This window comes from Choloepus didactylus, chromosome 1 (assembly GCF_015220235.1).
Source record: "Choloepus didactylus isolate mChoDid1 chromosome 1, mChoDid1.pri, whole genome shotgun sequence".
Taxonomy (NCBI): domain Eukaryota; kingdom Metazoa; phylum Chordata; class Mammalia; order Pilosa; family Megalonychidae; genus Choloepus; species Choloepus didactylus.
In genome coordinates, this window is record NC_051307.1 from 199,288,367 (window position 1) to 199,312,086 (window position 23,720).

Sequence of the window (23,720 nt, forward strand, 5' to 3'; positions counted from 1 at the left end):
GGCTGGAGTAGATAAAAGTGTGGTGGGAAACAGATAAATTGTATTAAATGGAAGGTTGCTGTCAGATTAAAAGACTTCAAATGTAGTATGAAAGAATTTGGGTTTGACATAACTAAGCAAGACAGCTCTATCACAGAATCCCAGACAGGAATAATAGGATCAGAGTGGGATTTGACAACAATTACTTTGGCAATAATAGTTAGAATGCAATCTAGACAAGACAGAAACTTAAAACAGCAGACATAAAAAAGTTAGCATTATTAGATGAACTTGATATGAACGATGAAAGAATGAGATAAAATCTAAAAAGAAAAAATTTTAAGGAAATTTTCTCTTATTTCACTGGTTAACTATTTATCCTCGCACAATTTAATTTCAGGCGAGACACTGAACATTTCTATTTCATATTATATCCCAAAACTCATACTCTGGAAAAGCAAAAAAATAAATAAGAAAATTTGCCTTAAGGATCATTCTTTTTCTAATAATTTTTAGAATACCTGGGAGGAAAAAAGTGAGTTTGAAAAAATAATAAATAAATAAATGGAAAATAGGTGAGAAGTGAAAAAACAAAAAACTGAGTTTGATTCCTTTCACTAATTTACATTTATTAAATGTATGTATTTTTATTTATGGGTCACCAACTTTCAAAAAGGATTTGAGGTAAGTAACTGAAAGTAAACATAGAAGTATAATAATGATTAGGATACATTTTAATAAAATATTGATAACTGAAACTTTATATGTATATGTACAATTCTAAAGCACACAAAAATTTATTCTGGTAAGCATTTAATCAGTCTAAGATATTACTTATTTTTTAATATTTTAATATTTTGGGCTTTGAACTATCTTTACGGATGTAAACACCATTTTTAAGACTTTCTGATGAAATACAGCATACATACAGAAAAGCACACAAACATTTAATAAATAAGTTTAATAAACAAAGAGGTGAGCAACACCCGTGTAACTAACACCCATGTAACTCACACCCAAGTTAAAAAAAAAAAATAGAACAGTTAGCATTAAGTATCCCATGCATTCCTTCCTAGTTTTAAACTCACTCCCCCTAGTCCTTCCCCTGCTCTAGAGATAATCTATCCTAACTTTATAAACAATATAAATTATTAATTTGTTTAACAAACCAACTACATAGAAATCCCTAAACAATATAGATAAATTTCGTTTACTTTTGATCCTTATGGAAATGAATCAGTAGACAAAATTCTTTGTATTATGCTTCTTTCACTCAACCTTACATTTTAAGAGTCATTCATGCTGTTGCATGCAGCTGTCGTTCCTTCATTATATGATTACATTATAACATATCCATTCTAATGTTAATTGATACTTGAGTTTTTTTGTTTTTTTTTCTGATATTACAAGAAATTCTGCCATGACTCCTGATGCACACTGTAACCAGCATTTCTCTGGTTATAAACTAAGGAGTGTAACGGCTGGCTCATATGGTCCATATACATTCACCTTTAGTAAATAGTGGCAAACTCTTTTCAGCAGTGGTTGTATCCACTTACACCCCCATTGGCAGTGTATCAGATCTCCTGTTGTTCTGTATCATTTGACTTAATTTTTATCAATCTGCTGAGGGTAAAAATGAAATCTGATAGTTTTAATTTGTATTCCCAGTATTACTAATGAGGGCAACACCATTCCATATGTTTATTGGTTATTTGGATTAAGGTGTCTGTGAAGTTGTCTGTTTATTTTTCTTTTGTGCTGGCTGATTTTTTCCCTATTGATTAGCAGAAGCTCTCTATATATTCTGGATACTAGTATTTCTTTGTTACGTGTTAAAAACAATTTCTGTGGCTTTTCACACTCTTTTATTACGTAAATTAGTTACTAATTTGTTTAATAAACTCAAAGAGTCTAAGAGACATTTCAGACTATTTTCTGTTTGTAGTGTCATAAATTACAAATAGCATCAGGTCATGTAATATAATATGCTTCCATCAAGCAAGTATTAAATTAAGCATCTAGTGAGACATACCCAAAGCAGATAATCACTTGTCCTAGAAGAGCTTCAAGTTTTGTTGAGGAGATAAGCTATACATAGCATAGATGCAATGGTAAGAGCAAGGTATAAAAAATGCTTACCAACCAGGGATGCAAACCACAATGCAATTATTATTAACATTCTTATAAACAATTAAAACATATAAAACTGTATTCTAATCTGCTGCTGTCTTATCTTGCTCATGGTATCTCCCACCCAAAAGGATTCCTAAGGCTCACTATTGGGAATTTAATAAAAGGTGCTATTTCTGTGATTCTGCTCAACTCTAAGACCAGAACTCAGAATTTAAGCATGCAGAAGGGAATTTCGGTAGGAGACAATACAAGTAAAATTGAACTCGAATTAAATTCTTCATTACACTCAAAGGCAAATGACTCTTCACATCATTCTAGAAACCTAGATTCATTTTGGGTCATTCCTCTGCCTGGGCAAAATTTCATCCAAAACACTCTTGTTCAAGAATAACTTCCAGTTCACACCTGGAGCAACCCATGACATAACTTCAGCCCATGGAATGACTGGATACATGTTACTTCTAACTCAGTCCATAACACCAAGGCCTATCCTGAAATGGACATGCTATTACCAAAATAAAACTCACCAACAAACAAAGCAGGAATACTTAGGCCTTGGTCCCCTGGGGCTCTCCTTAAGTCAATCAACATTCTTATCAAGAAGGTAGAAACCATCTGATTAGGTATGAACACCCAAGAATCCAACATATTACAAGGACACTTCCCACCAATAAAGTAGTTTTTAAAATGTGTTTATTTTGTAAATTTTGAAAATAAGAAATAGCAATTAGGAAGCTTTTATGAGATTTTTACCTTAGGTCAACATGTTTAATGCCTTTTATAGCTTCTGGCACCCATTATAGGAAATAAGAGTTAACAGAAAAGCAATGTTAACACAGTTTAAAGAAAAATTTCCTGAAAGAGTCCAGTCAAGAAGGCTATGACCCAGCAACTCTACTGCCATAGATACACCTTAAAGAAACTCAACCATGTGCATAAAGAGACATGTGCAAAGATATTTACTTTGACATTTAGAGCAAAAATTAGAAACACAAGTGTCTATCAGTAGGAAATATATAAATAACTGTTGGATGATGAAAAATGTTTATCCATTTATATCAACATACATCAAATCCAAAAATAAGAGTACAAAATAAACTGCATAAAAATACATGTATATTATACCATTTCTAATAAACAACTAAATCTCTATACAAAATAATTCAATCTATTTTAAAATGCAGAAACACTGACTGTTATGACCATAGTTGCCTGAGAGGTAGGAAGGGATAGGATAGTTCTCTCCAGTGTCTGGCTGCAGCACAGCATAATGGTTAACCATAGAGACAAGTGTCAAACTGGAGATCATTTTCATCATCTACTGGGTAACCGTGTGTTCTAATTTGCTAATGCTGCCGGAATGCAAAACACCAGAAATGGATCAACTTTTATAAAGGGGGTTTATTTGGTTACAAAGTTACAGTCTTAAGGCCATAAAGTATCCAAGGTAAGTCATCAACAATTGGGTATCATCATTGGAGGATGGCCAACGGTGTCCGGAAAACCCGTTAGCTGGGAAGGCACGTGGCTGGCATCTGCTCCAAAGTTCTGGTTTCAAAATGGCTTTCTCCCAGGATGTTCCTCTCTAGGCTGCAGTTCCTCAAAAATGTCACTCTCAGTTGCTCTTGGGTTGTTTGTCCTCTCTTAGCTTCTCCAGAGCAAGAGTCTGCTTTCCACAGCTGTCTTCAAACTGTCTCTCATCTGCAGCTCCTGTGCTTTCTTCAAAGTGTCCCTCTTGGCTGTAGCTCCTCTTCAAAATGTCACTCACAGCTGCACTGAGTTCCCTCTGCCTGTCAGCTCATTTATATGGCTCCACTGATCAAGGCCCACCCTAAATGGGTGAGGCCATGCCTCCATGGAAATATCTCATCAGTTACCACCTACAGTCGGGTGGGGCGCATTTCCATGCAAAGAACCTAATCCAAACTTTCCAACTTAATCCCCACTAATATGTCTGCCCCACAAGATTGCATCAAAGAATATGGCTTCTTCTGGGGGACATAATACATTCAAACCAGCACACCGTGTAACCTCTCTGTGCCTTAGTGTTCTCATCCATAAAAGAGAGAAAATTACTAAACCTAATTTATTGGATTAAGAATTAAATGAGTTAATATGTGAAATGCTTAGAAGAGCACCTGGCACACAGTTACACTAGATACATGTTGCCTGCTGCCATCATTTATCTGCATCATCTAAAAAGAGAACTGAGGCAAACACGATACTCTAAAGAACAATGTTCATGTTGGTGGTAGAACATGGGTGTTTGTTACAACTGTCCTTTTTTGCATTTTAAAAATAGCCCTTCCCAATGTTTTTTGCTATCTAGATCTTCTTAAATGATTCAGACATTCCATAAGTGACCTAAAATTAATTTGGCCTAACTGACATCACCTTGTAAGCATTGTACTTTTACCCCTCCCCCATCAATTAAGTCTTCTGTCTCCCAATCTAAACAATAAGATTGCTGTCATTTATAATTCTTAACAGAACTGGTTCCTGGAAAGTCCAGGAATGAGCTAACTGCAAAAGAATCATAAGGGGATTTGCTAGATAACACCCCCCTAGTCCCTTCTCTAAGCCTTCCACCAAGATTCATAGGTCTGGGGAAGGGCCCAGAAATATGCCCTCTGCCAGGTTGCTCTGAGGCATTTGATCCAAGGATTACACTTTGAGAAACACTGTTCTACTGAAGGGATTTTCAGAGAAAAAAAAAGGGTGGTGAAGGGAGATTTTAAAAATTACAAAGTTACTTGTCCCAACTGGGATTCCCTTTTAGTAACTGAACAGCCAGCCCCTCTCCCCACAGTAGTAACTCAGGTGAGCTAGGATAGAAAAACGCAATCAACTACTGATATAACGTACTAAATGGAAAGAACATCTGAGACGATTCCTTTTTTACTCTTAGGTTGCCTATTACCTCTCAAAATTCACCTTAAACTCCAAAAAGGGTTTTCAGGGATTTTAAAAACACATCCAAAATTTCAAGTCCCAAAGAGAAGCCAAATCAATATTGAAAGATTAATAGTGTAGATCAGATTTAACAGAGAGAAAAGATAAACATTGTACTTGCACTTAGGAGTTTTCACAGGCTCTAAAAAATTATAGCCCAGGTGTTTTCAAGACGACTTCAATAGTTCTCTGTACTCAATTCTAATCTCAATGAACCTGAAATTAAAATAGCATACTTCTTTCTCACTAATTTCTCATCTGATCCTGAATTTCTTCAGAAGTAGTTTGACTTTTAAAACTTCAATCAAAGAAGCAACCTCCCTTCTTAAAATGCATATTGTGAAAGCTGAAAGAAGGATATAACACTTACTGAATCCTTCTTACGGGATCGTTCCTTCTTCATTTTCCCTCCTGCTGCTCTGATGCTGACTCTGTTCTCTCCTCCCAGATAACCCCGGCAATTAGCTGACCCGCAGAAACATTTCTGAGCCTCTTTTCTGTTCAAGGAGCATAGGAAAGAAGTCAGTTATTTGGAAGTAAACCATATAAAAATTCAACAATATAACAATACATACAAGAGATGTTACAAGGGAGGGAGATGTTACAAGGGAGTAACTAACTCCAACAAACCTGATACCATCTAATGATAATGCCTGAAAAATTGCTCAAAAAATATTTATTATTTTTCCAATCTTCCTTCATTGGCTAGATAAAACTAACCAAGTATTCAATGAGTAATTTCATACCTACAAATATACCTGAAAATAAGAGATCATATACATATTTGGGCTAAGAACAAAATTGCTTAACTAGCTCAGGTATCTATTACTTATATGTGAATGTTCAACTGGCACACAGAACAAACAAAATACATTACTACAAACAGATACATGAGATATAAACAGATATAAAATGCATTATTAGTACAGGATAATTTAGGAAACGTGAATACCAAAAGCTATCACTACATATAGAAGAGATATTGCAATAATAAATACTGTAATAAATAAATGTATTCATAGAGGAAAGGTGGAGTGGTGAAAAGAACATGTGTCTAAGTCTACAGGCCAGGATAGAAATCACCTCCTCTAGTTATTAACTCTGTGACCACAGCTATCTGAGGAAAACATGAAGGATTGTTCCAGAAGTAAACTCATTGATTTAATATACAATAATAGCAAATCATGAGAAACAAAAATAAATAATTCAATAAACAAAGCATGGAATCACAAACAGCATTTGATTTCCAGTCCCCCTGTCTTCAGAAAGGACAATACAGACACAGAGGAAAAAAGTGGTGCCTTATACACTCTACAAAAAACCTGGTCTGCATTCACCCCTGCATACGTGACAATAGAATCAGGTAGTCAGAATGGAAATTAACCATTTAGAATTTGCCCTGGATTATAATCTGATAATTTCAGGGTTGGAAGAATCTCAGAATTCACTAAATTCTCAGGCATGAAAACGTGAAACATTTGAAGGAGTATCCGAAACAGCTTCACTCTCAGAGTATCAGTGACTAATACCAGACTCTGGACAGAATAATTAAATCATTAAAAGGATTAAAATACCAAGGAAATTCTACATCTGTGTGCTTTTTAGTATAAACACTAAAAGCTACCAATTTATACAGGTATAATCTGGGGGAAAAAAAAAAAAACCCTTAGAATTTTATGCCTAACCATGAATTTTCACCCTTTTACCTATATTGGTTTCTTAATCAGAAATCATCTGATGATCAAAAACTAATTGAAGAAAAAGGAAACTACTTAAAATGTCATTTTATTGTGAATTTTAATTTAAATGTGGCCAGAACAAACGAATGAGTATGAGGCTAGGGAGTGACAGGCAGGGACACGAGGCTACTTATAATCAAGGTTATAAGAGATGGAGGTAGAGTTCATTTCACAAGAGCTTAGAAACCACCTATGCTAAAAAGGAATTTATAATATTTTATAACATTTTTATTTCATTCTTTTTTAAATGTTTTAATAGGGAAAATTTCAAACATATTAAAAAAGAGACAATAGTATAACAAATTCATCATTGAGCTTCAACAATTATCAATTTATGACCAATCTTTTTTCAACTTATACTGTTATCCACTGTCTACCCCCACTCTGAATTATTTTGAAGCAAATCCCAGATACATCACTTCATCTATAAATATTTCAGAATACATCTCTAGAAGTCAAAGATTCATTTTTTCAACATAACCACAATATTATCATATTAAAAATTAATTACTTAACATCAAATATCAACTAAATATTCAAAATTCTCTAGTATCTTAAGTACCTTTTTTAACCAATTAATTTATTCCAAGGAAGGCCTACCAGTTTCACCTTCCATCTTTTTCTTGCAATTTATTTAAAAAGCCAAGTCTTTTTTTGTCTTATAGTTTCCCAAAGCCTATATTTTGTTGATTGCATCCCTGAAATGTCATTTAATTTTTCTTAGTTTTCTATATTTCCTATTAGTTTTCTATAGTTCCTATGAATTAGTAGTTAAATCTAGAGACAATCTAATTCAGACTAAATTTTCTTTTATCAAGACTATTTCACAGGTAATATTGTACTTTTCCATCAGGAGGCACAGTTTTGTGTGTGTGTGTGTGTGTGTACGTAATATTGGCAGCCACTTATAACCACTGTTCACCAGGGGTTTATTTACTAACTGTAATACCTCTAAAAGAACTTCCTCTCATCAACTATTTGGCTTACTCTGAAGTAGAATTCACATGGGAAAGGCAACAAAAATACCTATTTACTTTTTGTTTTTAATCTAGTTTTCACTATCATGAATTGGTTCCCTCCAATTATGACTAACGCAGATTTCTCTTTAAATTATCACTAAAACTCATGTATTTTACATAATGTGTTTCAAACCACTGCAATTATTATCCTTACTGATACTTAAGTATTAATAACTGAATTTTCTCACTTTTGGCCAGTGAGAGCCTACTCAAACTGGCTCCTGGGTCCCTTTGACGTGACCCTAACCTTTTATAAGTGGTTTTGTGATATGAAAGATATCCCAAGATCATCATGTTCAATTCCTGCTTCAAACTTGAAATCCATCCCTTTTAGTGGGAAACCACAATACAGGTGCTAGCAGTGTTCACTGTTACTGCGTCAGTCATCGGTTTTAGTGGACAGAACTAGAAAATAAATTATTTTTAAGACAAGAATATGGTATAGAGGAAACAAGATTAGTCATGTGTTGGTAATTGTTAAAGTTGAGTGCTGGATACACAAGGAGATATACTATTCTCTTTACAAACATAGGTGACATTTCTGCAATAAAAAGTTTAAAAATTATATCAGAAACATAATTACATACATAAGGGAACATGAAGTTCAGAGAGAAATTAGGTAGTTCCTGTACAATATCCCTTAGTGGCCAGGAGTATAAGCAGTAGGAAAACACACAAAGCTAAAACAGTATATGTAGGTAGGAGTTGACAGTGAATATAACTTCTAAGTAATTCACATCAAAATTTTTTATCTATATCTGAGATCCGCCTATTTCCCCATCAGAAGCAGCAAAATAAGTGGAAACAATACTTACCCATATCTTTGGAACTGATAGTCAAATGTTAACTCTGCGCCTGAAGGAACCAGTTTGGTGGTAAAAAAACCAACCCTCAGCTGTCCATTCACAGTCCACTGAGATGTTTTTAAAAGAAAAGAAAAGAAATTAGAAACTGACTAGCCTGTTTTTTTAGTTTTTTAAGATCATTATCAACTGCCTTAATTATGCATGTGTCTCTTTAGGCAATAAAGGTTTTTCCAAATAGCAAATGGGAAATTTTTTCTTTGAATAAACTAACAAAGTTCAGGATTACTCTTACTTGACTACTAAAACTACCAATGGACTACCAGATGTGAATATATCTATAAAATAATTTATTTATAATAAAAGCACTATGTTACCTTTTGTTAGATACACCTCCACACAGTAAAGATTCACTTGTACTAAAAACAAAAAAACTGGGGAATGCTTGGTTATCACAAGCAAATTTATATTTCCTTTAGTATGATAAATCAGGTGTTGAGTAATCATGTTCTAGCTGCCCATTATAATTTAGAGAAAAGATTAGATGGGGCATGAAACCTGGGAAATACTGATGTCAAAAGCTTAATTTCATGAAGCAGTAGTCACATGGCTAAGGGAGAAGGGAGGCATCAGGCAGATGCACAAAATTCCTGAATTAAAATTGGGGCAGACACACAGAGCTGTCCTTCTAGAATATGTAAGCAAGTCAAATACTATAGACATCCAGTCCAAACCACTTGTGCCTTTTACTGACGAAAAACCTCAAGACTTAGAGAGATGAAGGGACACAGTACAATGGGAATCTCCCAGCTATGACCACTAGCTGTAGACAGAAATGGAACCAGAACTTAGGTTAAGTGATTCCCAGATTGTGTTTGCCTGTTCATCATACTGCCTGGATCTCAGAACACAAAAATATAGAACCATTCATAAAATCTATTGAAGCACAGATGAAAGGGCAAAAAATATCTAGGAACCAAAAGCACTATTTCAGTATGAGAGGGAATAACAGATGCTTATTTTTTGGGGGAGTGCATTCATAGTTTCCTTAACCAAGTAAGCTGAGAATCACTGTTCTAAAATATATATATATATATTTAAAAATTCAAACTCAAAACACTAAAATTAGGGGGTCATAAGAGTATCGTCTCAAAATGTTATACTGATTCAAATAAATGGATTTATCAAGTGTCAAGTATGTGCCAGGCAGAGACACAAAGCTAAGGAAGACCCAAAACCTGATCGTGAGGAAGAAATGTGCACCTACATGAATGCCACACACAATTCCTCTCATTTGAGGTTGTTCAGTCCCTTACGAGTGTTACTAAAACAGTTAGATTTGGCACCAGGATAGGAGCCAATAAAGAATCTGAGTATTAACAGTATACATCAGCCTTCATCGAAGTCATATTTTACATATTAGCACCTCTGAAATATTATCTAAAATTCATGGGCAAGGACATGCGACAACTAAATGAAATGTGGGTTCCTGGACTGGATACTGGACCAGAAAAATGACATGAAAGAACAGCTGACAATATTTGAATAAAGTCTTCACATTAGTTAATATTATTTCATTGATTTGATAATTGTATTAAGATTATGTAAGATATTAACATTTGGGGAAGCTAGGTGAAGGACATACGAGAACTCTGCATTCTTTATATTTTTAAAACACATCTAAGTTTACTTCAAAGTAAAATTTTAAAAAATAAAGTAGAATAGAAAAAAATGATTAAAAATAAAATTCACAGGCACCCTTAAAATAAGATCTAAAATTAATGGTCGGAATAGCAATCTTGAACAAATATCCCAAATTCTAAATCTACCCGAACTTACTTTTTGGGTCTCACAGTTTGGTTCACAGCTATGATTCATGAAACGAGAGCAATTTCCTTTCTGAGTGGCATCTATTATCTGAGTGGAAGAGAATAATTTAAGAGTTTTTTTTTAAAAAAAGAGAGAACCTTAAAATATTCATCTATTTTGCAAAGAAAAGGCATTAAGGCAAATTTAAGACTCCTCACCCCCTCCTACTTTAGAAAACTTTGATACTACTTTACACATCGAAGTGACAAATGTATGACTACTTCTTTTGGAAGATCTGCTAACTATAAACATTTTTCCACACATAAAATTATTTGTGTCTCTATTTACTTTTAGCTATTTCTGACAACATTTATAATCCAATCTCATTTTTTATGTGTAAAACTTCATTTAAACATGCGTGTTATACCACAGTACAGTAGCTCTCAAACTTGAATGCGTATCCAAATCCCCTGGAGAACTTGTTAACATTCCTGCTGGGCCCATTCCCAGAGTCAGACAAAGAAGGTCTTGGTATGGGTCCCTAGAATTTGCATTTCTAACAAGTTCCCAAGTGATGTTAATGCTGAAGGTCAGGGGAACCACTCTGAGAGCCAGGGCCATAGACTGTTGTTTTGCAGTTCAAATTTCATCTTTCTCAATATATAATGGAAATAATATAAAGAGGATGCCAACTGTACTCAATTCAATCCACTTTGATTTTACAAAGGAGTAGCACACAGTTTACAAGGATAATTTCTTCTCATTCTTTTACTCTCTTTTAAAACAGGGATTTTCTTTTCAATTTCATTAAATCTTTTGACGGTTTCAAGATAATCTTTTATACCCCCCCTTTCCATCCATTCAACAAGAAAAGCAATGAAGACAGCCAAATTCCTCTGAAAGGTCTCTGTGCCGGTTTGAATGTATGATGTCCCCCAGAAAAAGCCATGTTCTTTGATGCAATCTTGTGGGGCAGACATAATAGTGGGGATTAAGCTGGAATGTTTGGATTAGGTGGTTTGCATGGAGATGCGCCCCACCCAACTGTAGATTATAACAGATGGGATATTTCCATGGAGGCATGGCCCCACCCATTCAGGGTGGGCCTTGATCAGTGGAGCCATATAAAAGAGCTGACTCAAAGAGAAGGAACTCAGTGCAGCTGTGAGTGATGTTTTAAGAGGAGGAAGCTTGCTAGAGAGGAACGTCCTGGGAGAAAGCCATTTTGAAACCAGAACTTTGGAGCAGACGCCAGCCACGTGCCTTCCCAGCTGACAGAGGTTTTCTGGACGCCACTGGCCATCCTCCAGTGAAGGTACCCGATTACTGATGTGTTACCTTGGACACTTTATGGCCTTAAGACTGTAACTGTGTAGCCAAATAAACCCCCTTTTTATAAAAGCCAATCTGTCTCTGGTGTTGTGCATTCCGCAGCATTAGCAAACTAGAACAGTCTCTCACCTAGCTATGCATCTTTTTATAAAAATATCAGCTAAGTGTTACACATGGCAGGCCCTTAATAAGTATCACTGTTTAACAACTGTTGCCTATCAATTTGCTTTAATTATATTAGAACTTGAAAAGTGTTACACATCAATCTCCAGAATACATTTATTCTATGTTCCAACATTTTCTAACAGCAAAACTTTCTGGCTGAGAAGAGGTTATAAGTTTTCTGGGTAATTCCCAGAAGAATTATTAAATCTCATAAATGTGTAATATGTTACCTGCTCCCAGAAAAGACTTGAGTTTAATAACAAATGGCTATATTCTTTATGTATTATGACTCAATTCCAATTTACCTTTTCATGCAGTCAACTATGCAAATCTGTATGAACTAACCTAGGCTAAAATACTCATTTTTACATCTGTAACCAAGAAAAAATATTTCAACACACATTTATAGAATGTCTTCCCTGGTAAGCATTCATTATCAATTTCTGCTAGATTCCCTAGCCACTCTATTCCTAATAAACAATATCCTATCCTCACCTTTCAAACATCCATATTGTTTTTAAACAGTTCCCTTTATTTTTATTAAATAACAAAAGGTACGCTAAATAAAGTTACTTTTTTTAATTGAAGTAATGCACTTGGATTGTGTTTTTTAAGAGTCAAATAGTACAACAGGGTAGGTTAAAGGAAAAATATACACCCTGCCATCAGAGACCCACAAATGCCCTCCCCATAGGATCCCCAAGACCCAAAGGGTTTCCTAGACCCTTTCATGATATCTGTAAAGTTAAATCTATTTTCATCACACTATTAAGGCATTATTTGCCTTTTTCACCCCTATTCTCTCATAAAAACACAGTGCAGTTTTCCAGGAGGTAAATGACATATGATAACAAACTGAATGCAAAGATAAATGAAAATCCAACTTAATTCTATTAAGCCAGATACTAAAGAGATTTGTAAAAATGTAAAACAATACCATATGTCTCACTAAAAAAGTTGGGGATGGGTGGGGGATGTGTATGATTATTTTTCATAAAAGAATGTTACTTGTATCAAATGTAATGGGCTTATTGTTATTTTTAATGAATTAACATATTTTTTAATTTATGTTTTAATTTTCAATACAGCAAATATTGATAAAAATATAATCCACATAAACAGAAGCTCTTTGAAAGTACTCAATAATTTAAGAGTTGTAAAGGGGTCCTGAGATACAAAAATTTGAGAACTGCTCTACAATGCATTTATGAAGGTTTGTGTATGTTTACGAGAATACATATACCTCCCTCTCTCATTTTTTGTAAACAAATGGAAATAAACTATATATATCTACTGCCCCTAATTTTAATATATTTTAAAGATCAATCTGAATCAATGATTCTTCTAAACTCAACAATTTCTAGATCTGTTTCAAAGCAGTTGTACCCATGCTGCTTACCTCATCATTCTTCAGAGCCATGAAATAGTAGTGGATGTTTTTGTTTCTTGCATACTCCTTCACACGGGCTTTAAACTCTTTATGATCAAGTACCTCTCCACAATATTCCAAGACAAAGGTGTTCCTGAAAAACAAAAATACCAACAATTAAAAAAAAAAAGCATTTCCTGCCTAGGAGCTGTAAGGAAAACACATACATCCAGATAAAAATAATGAATTTTTTAAAATATTAAAAAGTAGATAAATTTGATGTTACCCAAAATATAATTAACACGTATGTAAAATACCTAGTACCTAACTAAAGTTAATTTTCTCCTTCTTGATGCTTTCAAGGAATGTTGAGTCTAAGCTTTTATAATTTATACACAATACGAAAATACATATGCTTGCTTTTTTAAAAACATATGTACTTTTTAAAACAAACATTCAAGTTTGGCATAAAATAAAATGAAAACAGTGATTCAGAGCCAAGAAACAGCGCTGAAGAAGTTTGGAAGCCATGAAAAATTTTTTATGTACTAGGAAAAAAAATCCAGAAAATAAATATAGCAGTCTTCAGTTTCCTTTACTCTCAAAGGTCTCTAACAATATTAAAGGTCAAATCTAATACTTGCTCTCTAACCACATTCTCTGTGACTTCTTGCTAGCATTTATCACTAATTATGATTAATCTGTCTCTTTGGCTTTTTTTGGCTACCATACACACTTAGTTATTCTTTAAGTTCTCATTCTCTTCCTCTCTTTAGTTGCTAAAAGCTCACTCTAGCCAATGATTTCAATTATTACCTCAATGTAGACAAATGCCTATTTGTAAACATGTCCTAACCCTAAAAGCATAAAGAGATTTTTTTTTAATGTAAAAGTATAAATCATTTGCATTTGTTCACAATATACTGGCACAATCAATGTACTTACTCATTAAAAGAGTTAACTGGCCAATGGAAAAAATTTAAATCCTCTTTGCTTAGAAAATAAAGCAGTAAAAACCAAATGAGAAAAGAACAATTATGCAAAAAAGCCAAACTCAAAAACAGGATTAGAGAAATTTGTAGTGGATATAGATGCATACATTTATGCAGGCGTCTGTCACACTTAGGCCTCAATAATCAAAATCTGATTATTCATGGATGATCCTGAAAAGTCAAATTACTATCTTAATAACCAATACTTAATTTTTCCTTCTAACCCTGGAAGCTTAAAATCTTGTACGTAATTGTAGCAGAATGATCACAGGATTTGAGGTCCTACATGTTGCACTTTCCACTTCTGGGCTCAGTCCCTTTCCTTGAGAAAAAGAAAACTGCTATCTCTTACATTACAGGCTGCTTGTGATTAAATGTAATAATGACTATGAAACATACCCTACACAGGATCTAGTACTTTATAGGTTAAAAAAAACAAAACAAAACATTTTCAACCACCCCCCACCCCGATCAATTACCAAATTCTCCTCCCTGTACTTGCTGAATTTAATAGCTCACTGAAGCTCTCTGACATAGATATTATGCTCATTTGACAGATAAGATGGAACTCAGAGAAGTTAGGTGTCTGCCCAGGTCACACAGCCAATCTTACAGCCTGGGGTTCAAACCTATATGAATAACTGTTTGCCCCATTTCATTATAAAGAATCTTTCTTCTATTACACTAAAATACTCAATTCTGATGGCATTATCCTCAAACCACCTCTTTATTCAGGAAACATTCTTGAATACCAACTACTAAATCACTCTTAGTAAACATCATGTTGAGTGAAATAAGCCAGACACAAAAGAACAAATATTGTATGATTTCACTTAGATGAAATACCCAGACTAAGCAAATACATAAAGACAGAAAGTAGATTACAGGTTACCAGGGACTGGGAGGAAGAGAGATTGGGGAGTTATTGCTTAATGGGTGCAGAGTTTCTGTTTGGGGTGATGTAAATGTTTTAGTAATGGATGGTGGTGATGGTGGCACAACATTGTGAATGTAATTTATATCACTGAATTGTATATATGAGTGGTTAAAATGGGAAATTTTGTGTTGTATATATATGTTACCATAATAAAAGTAAAAAAAAAAAAAAAAAAAAAAAGAGATGAAGAGTCCTTTCAGAAAACTATTATTCTGTTACCTGGTTGCTTTGAATATCTGTAATAAACAGACTAATCCCTACTCCCATCTCAATTCCCATCCAAGTGTCTATACACCTAAGTTACAAGAGGTCAACAAATGTTTTACTTATCTTCTTTCGTTCTTCCTTTTTTGTACTTTAAAAAAGTTTTTCAATCATAAACATATGTAACCTATATATACCATTAAAGAAAAAGGCACTCAACTTTCATATTCATAAAAGAATATTTGATGTGCTATATGTAACTGTTTCAAGGAAATGTGGAACATGGTAGAATAAATAAAGTGAACATTTTACTGTATTAAACATAAAAAGTTGCATGAGTTGAAGGACAACATTTATTCATTCATCAAATGTTGACTGAATATCAAGTATGCTTCAATTCTCTACCTCCCTTTTCTATTCTCAGCTACCCTTTTCTATTCTCATCCCAATTCATTGTTATGTAGACTAACAGATTTTATTGAAATATCTAACCAAGTTCAATGACAAAAATGAAGTAAAAGGTGACCGAAACAAGTAACTTACGAAGGAAGATCTCTGGCAGCTCTCAAGCCCCAGCCTTTCTTTTCTGTGAGTATGACTTCCACATCTGCATGCTGTTTTCTCTGAAAGCGTCTATTTGAACAATAATCCCCATTTGGACACCGAGATGAACTGAAATGAAAAACGGAGAAACATTAATTCTTCAAAGCAGCAAAAGAACAAAAAACATTGCCTCTAGAATGTGCTATACAATACATATATCCATCTCTTTATGGGCTAATCATCATATGTCTAGTCAACCCACAAAAGAATGTTCCTCAATTTACTTCTTTCCATCAAGATGGGTTTCCTTAGAACTAAGTATCTACATTGCTATTTTGAGAGATCATACCCATAATACAGCCTTGTCATCTGATCATCACCATTAATTTGGACTTTGGATGTAGCTAACTACTAGATCTACATTTGAGAGAAACCAAAGTCATTGGACCCTATAGTAAATACAATAAATAAAGCATTCACTGAATTCTTAATATTCCAAAGCTGGCAGATACAAAGGCTTTTAATACCAATTATGACTACATTAGATATTACACACTCATTTCCTATACACTATTATTTATTGCTAAACCAGAATAAATTTTTACAGATGTTCAAAGGACAGAGGATTCACATTAGAATGAGGTAGTCAAGGAAAGCTTTTAGGAGGGAGTAGGATTAAAGCAGAATCTCTAATGATACACTGGATTTACAAAGATAAGAGAGCTGGAGATATAACAACACATCCTGCCTGTGTGCAGAAATAAGAAACAAGGCTTACTTGTGAAAAGGGGGATAAAACAGTTAAGGATAATTGATAAGAAAGGCAGTTTGCTGAAGATGGAAAGGCAGGCTGATGATATGTTATGAAGGGCTCCAAATACTAGGCTAAGTTCAAAAGTAATTCCGAGGTCAGTAAAGAACTACTAAAAGTTTGAGGATAGGAATTAACATGAAGAAGGAAATTCTGTACTTCAGATTTATTTAGCAAGGTTGCCTGGAAAACTCAGAAAACTGCAAAGAGGAGGAACACAGTATCAAATTAGGAGAATAGTGCTAATCCTAGGTCTCCTCCTCTCACATGTGTACTGCCATCTCTACTTTTAGTTTACATAGAGGAATATCAAAAATGCTTTCTCTCTTTTACTGTTTGAGGTATAAGACTTCTATTTATCTAATACTATAACATGAACAGAAACAAAAACTGAGCTTTGAAAATAAACATCTCATCAATATTAAAAATAAAGTATCCTACACTACAAATCACCTTAATACTTTTTCCATGTTAAAAACAAGGATCTAAATTTTCATTAAACAGATCTGTAAAGTAGTTTATCAAATATTTTTTCATGTAAGGATGTGTACTATTTATAACAAAAAAAAAGTAATGAAGCAAATGTAGCTCTGAATGGGTCTTCAAAACATATTTAAACTGGGAGAAAGGCAGAGTCCAAAAATATATATATATAGTAAAAGTCTATTTCTAGAGACAGAAATAGGAAATATTTACCTATGTTGGTATACGCATTAAAATTTTTCTAATGATACTACAAATAAAGGGTTTGAGGTCTGGAAGAGAAGACATTTCACTATATATGCCTGCTTGAAATCTTGGGGGTTATTGCATTTACAGCGAAAGCTGAAAAAAATAGCAACATTTACCTCCCAGGATACAAATATTAGAGAAAAGAAAAGTAAACTAGATAAAAATGAATATTACTATGTTAGCATTACTAAGAAGGCTACTTTACAGAGAGCACTTATGTTATGTCAGGCACTATAATCTAAGCAAGTAAAATTAGTCTCCTTATAAACATCTGCTTTTTATTATTCATCCAGATGCTTTACTGCTTACAAATACTCATCCATAAGTAGGAAAAAGGTTAAGTTTTACACTTCATTAATAATTATTTTAATATTTATAAATATTTAACAGAAGGGGTAAGCAAAAGGAAAGCATTCTAATTTACTTACCATTCAATCATCAGGAGACGATTAAGACAATCTTCCCCACATGCTATTTCACCTTGAGTTCTTTCATCTTTAGAAAGAGGGGTACACTCACATTGCATTCGCTTAATGTCCCGATGGGATTTATTCTTCTTTCTATTGGGTAAAATTGTATAAAAACTGGTTAAATAAATCTTGTGGCCAGGATATAATATACATCATCAAATAAGTTCTAAATCTTATTAGTTTCATAGTTAATGATCTTTGTAAGTCAATCATTCAAAAGGAAGAAAATACCTAATCACCAGCACTCGTGGAGACCGAAAACACAAAGAATTGTGTTGCAAAAAAGATGAGAGAAGCACACTTATCTCCAGCGCTGGGAGGATGGAATGAATTCAAGTCTATCATTTTGGAACTCAGCCCTTATTTCCTGGTACAGGTTAGTTAAACCTCAGATTGTGAGCAATTTCAAGTCCTAATAGTCATACTGGGCTCAGAAGAAAATAGGAAAACTCACGAGTTTCAAACAGTGATGTAGCTGGTTAAAATAAGTTAAATTTTAGAATTAGTCCTCATGAATAATAAATAATAGTTGAGGTACAAAGCTGATGAAGAAGAGTGGCTAAAAAAATAAGAGTTTTAAATTAAGCTTTAACTCTTCGAGAATCCTTCAGTAATATCACATTTGTATAAACCTTGCATAAAAGAAAATGGAATGATTTAAATGTAACCACCCTTTTCTTTCACATGTAAAAAGAACTAGAGAAAAATTGGACTAGTCTAAACTACACTTTTAGAATCAAAGAGGTAATAAGACAGAAAAAAATTAGACATCTCTTCCCTGAAAACAAAAAACTGGAGGAGGAAATCCATGCTATCAAATCTAAATAGATAAATACATCTTTCAGGTTTTTTTTAAATTTACCTTTTATTATACAACTGTATTTCATATAGTTATGTTCAAACTATTCCTACAGCTAAAAAGCTAATATTTTTTTAAATAAATAAAGGTAAAATTTGTCAAACAAGTATGAATTAGGCTTACCTTTCTGTTAAATAAACATTTTCTTCAATAAGATCAAAGTAGCAAGGCATCTTCCCCTGTTTGGCACATTCTTTCCATCGCTGTGGGTCCCTGAAGTCATCCATGACACAGGAAGGCCCAAACAGCACTGAGCCTGCGGGTGTTGCCATCTCTCCCTGCTCTACCTCCACTCTAAATTTTTTTCTATCCTGAAGCTCCCCATCACTTTCAGAATCACTCTCCAATTCCTGCCTTCTTTTCTTAGGAGGCCCTCTATCTTTCATATCATTTTTTTCTAAGTTTTTTGAAAGCTCTTTCTTTTCATTCATGACTAAAGACTCTTTAATGGAATTGCTGCTTATTTCAGGTGCTTGCACTGATCCAATGTCCTTCTGAAGGGACAGAAGAAACTTACTGGACTGGCTTGAAAAGTGGGATCCACTATGTTGATCCCAATTCTCCTCCTCTTCACGGTCATCTGTTAGGGAATCTGGTACCTGTCCTTGAATCCGATCATATACAACCCCAGTTCCAGGAGGTCTACCTGCTGATCTTGGATCCCAATAGCCATTGCCTTGCCAGTAATTACATGTCCCACCATACTGTTCTCCACTTTGCTGATACTTGTGTCCACCACAGACTCCATAGCTGCTGTCAGGTTGCTGATAGGTAGTAGTAGGCTTTTCTGGTTGAGAGAAGTCCCACCCTAAATTTCTGAGCTTTTCCGATGAGTGGAAGCCATCCACTCGAGAGTTCTCACAAGACGAAGAAAAACTCAACTCTGTTTTTCCCAATCTACTGTCTGGTCTATTAGGGAAAGTGGTCTGGTGCCAAGACTTATTTAGGACATCTTCAAAATCATCTGAAGAATAAACAGGCAGCTCTTCTTGCTGCCTAGAAGCTATCTTGGCTTTAACTGTTTCATCTAAGTTTGGATGACCCAGCATGTCAGATTTCACATCTGTATGACTTGTACTATCAACCCCATCACTCTGAGGATGAGTAATTTCAGACAGGTGGTTATCCATTTGTTTTCTGCTGGACTGTGTAAAAGAAATTTCGAGGTTCTTCTCCATTCCTTTATGAAAAAGGAATTTCTCAGTTTGAGGACAGGTTTTATTTGCTATACCCTCAAATTTTTCCTCATATGAATGTCTCCTCAACTCTAGCCTCTCATCTTCCCAGTGGTCAGAATAGTGTCTGTAACTCTGACTGCTCCGAGAAGAGCAAGGACTTGTTTCTTCCATAGGCAAAGTAGAATTCTTTGGCACAACCACAACAGACTGAAGACGGTTTCTTGGAATACTGCTATCGTCAGAATCTGTATCTTCTGAATCACTTTCATCACTTGAACTTTCAGAAGAACCAGAATAGTCTTCATGGATGGTAGACACAATTTCTGAGGCATGGCCACTACTATCACATTTTAAGGTGTAAGTTATACCATTACTGTCTTCCATAGTTAAATTCAAATCACAAGAAGAAAATACAACTTCTGAGTCATCAGAAGTATGCACATGTCCTCTTCCCCCTTCTTCATCTAAAGAGATTTCTGGGCTTTCTCTTCTATCAGGCAAATCAGAATTCCCTTCTTCTTGAGCCTCCTGAAAACATTTCCTAGATAACCCATTATTATGCCTGCTTTCCCACGAAGCAAATCCTCTTCTTGAATCAGGAAGGCCGCTACCCACTTCTATGGTTTCTTTCCCTGCATGTTTTAAAAACTCAGTGCTTTTTTTATTCTTCAAAGCATCCAAAACTGGAGATGTGTTTTCTCCACATTGCAAGAGAGTTAAACTGTCGACTTTCATTCCTGGTGGAAGACTCTGAAGAGATGAAACAGTACCTGAACTCCCTGTAGATTGATACAAATCATCAAAGTGATAAATAGATGCTGAACTAGTGCTACCAACGCTCTGCTTATATTCTTCACATACAAACTTTGAGTGCTGATCTGTCAGATTTCTATTATCACATAGAACTGTTTTTGATTCCAAATGAACATTCATAAAGCTATTTGAAGAAATCTTCATAACTGAAGGCTCAGTATTTTCAGCTTCGGAATGACACGTAGAAGGGTTGCTGTCATTTGAAGTACAGTATATATCTGAATCTTTGGTTTTGCAGCTAGAAACTCTCAAATCAGCTGGTTCTTTAACTACTGTTTTGAAATCACTGGGAAAGTCATAACTGCTAGTCATAACTGGCAAAGACACAAGTTTATCTTGGTGTGGTGACACCGGAGGTTCTTTTTCTCTAAATGGGCTTTCTGACTTACTGTGCTGCATGCATGAATCATCCAAGTCTTTTTCTTTACATCTACTAATATTCTGAAATCCATTTGATGAAAGCATGCATGGTTTGACCAAAGGGGATACCTCTGATCCAGTCACACTATCATCAGACGACATTAAAACACCCTCAGTTTTAGAAGTGCAAAATGTTGCCAAATCAGATTCTGTCCCAGGAGATCCATTCATATTTAATTCTATGGGACAATAAGTTCTTAATTGATCATGCTTCCCTTTAGATAAAGAGTCTAACTCCTTAATACTATTGTGGCTCTCATGCCCTATAAATTCAGACTTAAAAAGAGGTGATTCACCTAGCTTTTTAAAAGTAGGAGAATCATATAACTGATTTGATGGAGAAGGAGACCCAGTCTTTTCTCTTTCGGGAATTTTACTAATCATTCTTAATCCATTACCTTTTGAACAAGGAGTCTGTAAACTAAAAGAATGAGATTGTTTGGTATCCTCATTTAATTCTGTACAACAGAAAGAATTCTTAAATTTATCAGACTTGGGTATAGGTTTTGATGGGACAGATTTATAACGGGAAGCACTGCTATCATGCTTAGAATATGATGACCCCCGTCGCAATCCCAGTTCATTAGGGGGAGAACAACACCTTTTCATTACTTCATTTTCTGAAGTCCTTTTGGATTCTCTTTCTGGTTTTGAGGAATATTTTCCTCTTTTCTCTGTCTCTAAATAAGAGGACTCAGTTTTACAGTCTCGATCAGATTTAGAATAGGACGATGATGTCCTTAGGTCTCTGTAAGAGGTGGAATGAGATGAGGTGCGCCTGGAGTATGCCTTCTTATACTCATCTTCTGAGTCGGAACTTTCTCGTGCCCTGTTGTCTGTATATGGCCGAGAATAGCGTGTCCTCTCTCTGTAGGGGGAACTTCTATGATAGCGACGATCCGAGTCATAGTAATGGGATCGTTCTGATCTGGAATAAGATAAACTAGTTCTAGAGCTTCTGTCAGATCTAGAACGAGACCTGCTCCGCCTTCGCTCTCTCTCTGATCTACATCGGGAAGATATATACCGAGTATCTCTTTCAAGTTTTGAATGGCTAAAATATTTGTCATCTCTCTCTGTTTTAGATCGTGACAATTTCCCTAAATCCTCACTTTTTAAAGGTGCTAAGCTCTTTTTTGACTCTCTTTCCTTTTCAGTGCTTGCTGAAAATTTTAAATCATGTGATCTTTGACTTGAAGAAGTCCGTACAGAATCCTCATCAGATTCTGAACCAAAAAAGTTACCTTCAGATTGCGAGGATTTTTTCTTAGAACCTGTTTTTTTAGAGCCCAGACTAGTCTTAGAACTATCTGGAATTTCTTCCTCCTTCCCAATATGGGAATCTTCTTTTTGTGAGGGAATATCTGCTTGTTCATTCAAATGTTGAGTTATGTGTTCTTCTGATCTATTAAATACAATGTTCTGTTTGGTGTCCACTTCTAAAGATTCCGGTGTGATTGTAACCGGTGGTTCCTTCAAGGCTCTAACTTCTGCATCTACTGGTGAGGGTACTGGTGTTGTCATCAGAAAGGGTGTGTGAGGCAAGACTACTGGCTGTATTACTGATGCTGGTGGTGAGGGTACTGTGGCCTGGGAAGGTGGAGGTGGTGGAGGAGGAGATGAGGGTGGTGAGTCTACAGTTGTTGATTCTGCTATGACTGCTGGTAAGGTTACTGTGGGAGTAGGTGGAGTTGCTACTGCTGTGGCAGTAGCCAGCAATGGTCTGGATGTTACATGAAGCAGATGTTTCTTAAAATGAATTTTGCCCAATTCCACCCTTGATTTTGGGGGAGAAGATTCTTCTGTAGTAGGTAAAGTATCTCCAATGTCCATTTTAGGAGTTGAGTCTGCTTGAAGAGGTACAGCTGGGGAGTTTGGAGTATCATTTTGCTTTTCATTTCCAAGAGCAGTCAGAAACCTGTTTTGCAAAGTTTTCTTTGTAAGGCTGAAACTAAATGACACCTTCTGCCGTCCTTGTTCCTCCAAATTAACTTTTGTCTTGGTGCCTTTGGGCAAAAATCTACTAGAAGCAACACCTTTGAACATTGGTCCTTTGATGAAACCCGTTTTCTGCACATTTTCAATCTTTGCCTATAAATGAAAAAAACAAGCAGTTACTACTACAATAAATAGTTACTTTCACATGGCCAACATTATAATTTTAAATATTTGACAGTCAGGGAAATGAAATGCCCTTTAAATAGCAAATAATATGAATTTAATTGAGCTACAAAAGGATTTTTTTTTAACTCTATTGTGGACATTCTCAAACATGCTCAAAAGTATAGAGAATAGTATAATAAACTCCTTTACCAACTTCATCAATTACCAGTATTTTTCCATTCTTGTTTTCTCCTACATAAAGGATTTTATCTATTTTTATGTATTTTCCAAGAAGAATTCCTAACAAGAATTTAAAAAAAAAAAAAAAAAAAAAAAACTGGTATATATTACATGA

General features: G+C 34.9%; 1 protein-coding gene across 4 annotated transcripts in view; it reads right to left on the reverse strand.

Moving 5' to 3' along the window:
- The window catches only part of SETD2 (SET domain containing 2, histone lysine methyltransferase), a 127,719-nt gene that overhangs the window by 75,114 nt on the left and 28,885 nt on the right, over positions 1-23,720 (reverse strand). For all 4 annotated transcript variants that reach the window (XR_005218806.1, XM_037849597.1, XM_037849604.1 and 1 more), the window contains exons 3-9: positions 18,975-23,353; positions 17,951-18,082; positions 15,980-16,108; positions 13,334-13,457; positions 10,468-10,545; positions 8,641-8,738; positions 5,438-5,564 (exon numbers count right to left, since the gene is read on the reverse strand). Coding sequence is in view for 3 of the 4 variants with exons in the window: in XM_037849597.1 (XP_037705525.1) it covers positions 5,438-5,564; positions 8,641-8,738; positions 10,468-10,545; positions 13,334-13,457; positions 15,980-16,108; positions 17,951-18,082; positions 18,975-23,353 (5,067 nt within the window). In the remaining variant the exon portion in view is untranslated. The remainder of the gene's footprint in view (positions 1-5,437; positions 5,565-8,640; positions 8,739-10,467; positions 10,546-13,333; positions 13,458-15,979; positions 16,109-17,950; positions 18,083-18,974; positions 23,354-23,720) is intronic.